Source organism: Solanum verrucosum, unplaced genomic scaffold (assembly GCF_900185275.1).
Source record: "Solanum verrucosum unplaced genomic scaffold, falcon-dt-bn FXZP01000687.1, whole genome shotgun sequence".
NCBI lineage: Eukaryota > Viridiplantae > Streptophyta > Magnoliopsida > Solanales > Solanaceae > Solanum > Solanum verrucosum.
In genome coordinates, this window is record NW_026020625.1 from 107,450 (window position 1) to 113,032 (window position 5,583).

A 5,583-nucleotide genomic window follows, 5' to 3' on the forward strand; every position below is an offset into this window, starting at 1 on the left:
TCTGTTGAAGAGGAACTTGAGGAGGAAATTGTCTATAGACCTCCTATCGAGGGACGGTGGAAAGAAAAGAGTGAGGAAACCGCCCCCGATACATATGAGTTTACCCCCCGTGGCTAATACAGCAGTCAGAGAAAGAAGCTTCGGTGAAGGCACCATCTATCTCTTAGGAGCTTTATTATCTGTTTTTCACTTTCCTTGTAATCACCAGAAATGAATGAATGAAAATGAAATTTCCTTAGTATTCGAACTACGTAGGGCCTGAATTCTCCTTAGGAGATACGTAGGCAGCCTTTCAAGGCCCGGCCCCTATCTTTTTCAAATTTTCTTTTCCTTCTCTTTCATTCTACAAGGAAACATTGAGTTCAGATCAAAGGATGACAGAAGATGCATCAAGAAGACCTTAGCTCAACGCAATCTAGCCTTCCTGAGTCACTATCCCCAAAAATAAAACGAGCAAATTTTTGCTTGTTCAAAAAATCAGTCCCCATTACTCGTGGGTTAACGTGTCCTCAGACAAAGCAACTTTTATGTGTTTATCTGCTTTCTATGTGATAACTTGCATTATTCATCTTCGACTAATACTGACAGATTTTCCTTTGAGTTGTTTTTCTCTACAGGTAGTTAGAACTGATCTGTGTTGATACACTGGCCGATCATCCCTATTTTACCAGATCAAAAGGGCCTACAGATTCCTTTCCCGGCCAAAATTCACAAAAGAGAAAAACGACAAGGAGTGATAACAACGAAGAACCTGGCCTTACTGATGTCGTGGTGGCTCAGCCCGCCCTTGCTGATCAGAATGAACTGATCCTGTAGTTGATGCAACAAATTGCTGAGATGAGGGTCGAGATGCAGAAAAGACAAGATTTGCCTCCTCCGATTTTTGCTGTCAACACTCAACCAGACGGAAGACCTCCAGCTCAAATTCCCCCTCCTAACGTGGAACAGGCTCAAAACCCATCTTCAAGCCCTGCTCGTAACCCCTCCATCATTGACCTTACCACCCAAAACCCCAATTACGCCTCAGCCTCTTATCAAACACCACCCCCTCCTCAAAATACCAACCTCCAAGCACCACTCCCTTCCTCCAATGCAAACCACCAAACTGGCCTACCCCCCCACAGCCAAAACGCTAATAACCCACGCACTTCCCTCCCTCACCAAAACCTGTACACCAACCCCCAGACTTATCCCCAAAACTATCACGCCCCTTTAAATGGCCAGAGTCCCTCTATCGCCCCACCACTACCGCAAAAACCTGTTTTCCAAATACCAGTCCCCAACGAGCATGATGCCCATGGTTCGGAGCTCGATCACTATGAAGAGAGGGAGAGAGAGTGGAGGTCAAAGGAAGAGACCGCCAAGATAGATATGAAGGAGGAGATTAGAAAAGCCATGAAGGAGTTGAACTGCATTCCTGAGGTTGCCGGGTTGAGTTACGAAGACCTATGCTTTCATCCGAATTTGGACCTCCCGGAAGGGTTCAAGGTGCCAAAATTCGACATCTTTGGAGGAACAGGGAACCCCTTAGCGCACCTGAGGGCCTACTGTGACCAACTCGTGGGAGTTGGGAGAGACGAAGCTTTGTTAATGCGGCTCTTTAGCCGAAGTTTGAGCGGAGAGGCTCTAGAATGGTTTACGTCTCATGAAACGAAACAGTGGTCTAGCTGGAATGCTTTGGCTAAGGACTTCATCGAACGATTCGCCTACAATGTGGAGATCGTTCCTGACCGTTACTCATTGGAGAAGATGAAACAGAAGTCGACTGAAAGTTACCGAGAATTCGCATATAGATGGCGAAAGGAGGCGGCTAGAGTTAGACCTCCCATGTCAGAAAAAGAAATTGTTGAAGTGTTTGTGCGGGTGCAGGAGCCCGAATATTATGACAGAATTATGTTGCTCGTTGGAGCAAAATTTGCTGAGATAGTCAAGGTAGGTGAGACTATCGAGGATGGATTGAGAACCGGGAAGATTGCCCGTGTTGCTGCCTCGCCCGGATCTTCGGGCTTGTTGAAGAAGAAAAGAGAGGATGTGTCCTCTATCTCTTATGAGGGGAGAAAGACCCCGAAAAAGTCATCATCATACCAAGGTCGTTTTCGACCTTCACAGAGTTCATACCCGGCTTGTTATGCACAGGCTGATTACCAAAATACTCCTCCCTCCTAGTTACCAAAACTCCCCCTCCTATTTACCAAACTCCCCCTCCAGTTTATCAAATTCCATCTCATCACTACCGAAATGCCGCCCCCAACTGTTCCAACATTAAGACAAATTACCAAACACCTCCCCCAATGTACCAAACCCCAGCTCCACTTTACCAAAATACCCCCTCAAACTACCAAGCTCCACAACCAAATTACCAAACCAATTCATATCCCAAATATCAAGCCCCCCGTCCAAACGCTCCAAATTATCGCCAGATGCCTCCTCCGCAACAAGGAAATTACGATCCCCCCGCCCTAGATTCGAGAAGAAGCCTGCTAGAATTTTCACTCCGCTTATTGAAAGCCGAACAAAGTTGTTTGAGCGATTAATCGCGGCAGGATATATTCATCCAGTGGGGCCCAAGCCGGTTGATACTAGCTCAAAGTTTTACAGACCCGACCAGAGGTGCGCATATCACTCCAACAGTGTTGGACATGATACCGAGGACTGTATCAACCTGAAACATAAAATCCAAGACCTGATCGATCAGAATGTGGTCTCTCTTCAGACAGTCGCGCCCAATGTCAACAGTAATCCTTTGCCAAATCATGGAGGCGTCACTCTCAATATGATAGAGACAGATGACGATTGGTGTGTGTCAAAGGCAATAGTTTCAGTTGTTCCTGATGAACTAGAAAGGGCTGTAGCCTCGTTGAGCATTAGAGAGAAGAAATAGTTTGTGATTCTGACACCCGAGAAGGTTGTTGCCTTGGTGCCACGGGAAACTCTTACCCAACCAAAGTTTGTGATTGAAACAGCTGTTACTCAGGGTATGACCAGATCCGGCAGGTGCTACACACCAGAAGAGTTGGCTCAAGGAGGGCAGAAGAAGGACCAAGCAAAAAGGCCGATCAGTGAAGCCGAAGCTGAGGAGTTCTGGAGAAAAATGCAACCGAAAGATTATTCGATTGTGAAGCATCTAGAGAAGACGTCGGCTCAGATTTCTGTGTGGGCTTTATTGATGAGTTCGCAGTTGCATAGACAGGCTTTGATGAGAGCTTTGGATGACACTTATGTGCCTGTGGGTACTGACAGCGACAATCTAGCAGCCATGATAAACCAGGTCATTCGGGGACATCGAATCAGCTTTTGTGACGAAGAGTTGCCCTTTGAAGGAAGGATGCACAACAAAGCTCTGCACGTCACCATCAAATGCCGGGACAAAGTTATAAATCATGTTTTGGTCGACGATGGATCCGGTCTCAATATCTGCCCACTTTCGACTCTCAAGCAACTGAAATTCGACTTGGGAAAGGTTCAACAAAACCAGGTCAATGTGAGAGCTTTCGATGGAGTGCAGAGAGACACGATAGGGGCAGTAAACTTGGGAATCCAGATGGGTCCTGCAGAGTTTAATGTGGAGTTCCAGGTGTTGGATATCAACACTAGTTACAACCTGCTTCTGGGAAGACCGTTTATCCGTATGGCCGGGGCTGTGCCGTCTACCCTTCACCAACTCTTGAAATTTGTTTGGAAGGACCAGGAATTGGTCATTTATGGTGAAGGGAGTCGTTCCAATGGGTATGCACCGATCATTGATAATATCTCTCGAGGTTGTGATTTCTACACGGTAGACCTGGTAAATGCCACCGGTGATGACTTGGCTCCACAACCTCCTATGCCTGCCGTGTACAAGATGATTGCTACTGTTATGCTCCAGGATGGTTTCGAACCAGGTTCTGGATTGGGGAAGCATTTCCAAGGAATCGTCGAGCCTATCCAGATTCCCGCCAAAGGAGCAAAGTTTGGTTTGGGATATGTCCCAACAGATGACAAAGCAAAGATGAAGAACAAGAACGTTGATCAAGCATTGACCAGGCCAATTCCTCATCTGTACCAGTCATTCCCGGTGCGAGAATATGTCAATGATGATGGTCTCGGGGAAGGAATCTGTGGCCTTTTTGAAGAGATTGATGCGGTCATCGAAGAAGAAGCTGGGACATCAGGCATCCGTGATGCAGAACCTGAGAAGCAGTTGCAGAATTGGACCTCCACACCACTCCTGATTTCCCGCTCATCTGGGTAGAAAAGACATGTGTCTTTGTTTATTTCAAAATCGGTGGTAGTCCGGAAGAGGCCCGAGACTCATCCTTTATGCAACTGTTATTTGTTTGAAGTTTTTAAATTCCTTTGTGATGTTTAAAAAGGCAATATGGCCCTCGGCCATGGCCAAAGTTTGTGCTTGTCTTTCAATTTAAATGAAAGCCTTTTTAATCGAAAATTTGTTTACTTGTCTATTTATATTTTACTTTCCTAACTTTGTTTGTTTATGATTTCAGTAATAATAATTTAAAACCTGCCAATGTCATGTCATGTCATGAACCGAGTGAACAAAATGAGGCAGGTGATGATGAGTGCGAGGAATACGGAGAAGAAAATGAGGTTCCCGAACATGTTGCTGAAGAGTTTCGACAATTTGAAAATCAACATAAGCCAAATTTGGAAGAAACCGAAACTGTGAATCTCGGAGATGAAGAGTGTGTTAAAGAAGTAAGAATCAGTGTCCATCTGACGGAAGCTCAAAGAAGAGACCTGGTTCGCTTGCTTAGGGAGTACATTGATGTATTTGCCTGGTCTTATAAAGACATGCCAGGGCTGAGCACAAATATGGTGTCCCATAAGTTGCCGATCAATCCAGATTTCAGTCCAGTAAAACAAAAGACTCGGAAGTTCAAGCCTGAGTTGAGTTTGAAAATCAAAGAGGAGATTACAAAGCAGATCGAGTCCCAAGTAGTGGAAGTGACGCAGTATCCAACTTGGTTAGCTAATGTTGTTCCGGTTGCCAAGAAAGACGGAAAAATAAGAATTTGTGTCGATTACAGAGATCTCAACAAAGCTAGCCCAAAAGACAATTTTCCATTACCAAATATTCACATTCTCATTGATAACTGTGCTAAGCATGAGATGCAGTCATTTGTGGATTGTTATGCGGGTTACCACCAGATCCTCATGGACGAAGAAGATGCAGAAAAGACAACTTTCATCACGCCTTGGGGTGTATATCATTATCGGGTGATGCCTTTTGGTCTCAAAAATGCCGGTGCTACTTACATGAGGGCTATGACGACCATTTTTCACGATATGATTCACAAGGAGATCGAGGTGTATGTAGATGATGTCATAATCAAGTCCCGCGAGAGTTCGGATCACTTGACTCACTTGAAGAAATTCTTTGATCGTCTACTCCGATATAATCTGAAGTTAAATCCCGCCAAATGTGCTTTTGGAGTGCCAGCTGGCAAATTGTTGGGATTTATAGTCAGCAGGAGGGGCATTGAGCTTGACCCTTCCAAGATCAAGGCGATCCAAGAATTACCTCCTCCAAAAACCAAGAAAGAGGTGATGAGATTTTTGGGAAGGTTGAACTACATCAGTTGG

General features: G+C 45.2%; 1 protein-coding gene across 1 annotated transcript; it reads left to right on the forward strand.

Moving 5' to 3' along the window:
* The first annotated feature begins 837 nt into the window (after positions 1-837).
* Positions 838-4,231, forward strand: LOC125811394 (uncharacterized). Its single transcript, XM_049490874.1, has 2 exons — positions 838-976; positions 2,964-4,231. The coding sequence occupies exons 1-2, from the start codon at positions 838-840 to the stop codon at positions 4,229-4,231; spliced, it is 1,407 nt and encodes a 468-aa protein (XP_049346831.1).
* Positions 4,232-5,583: the final 1,352 nt, after the last annotated feature.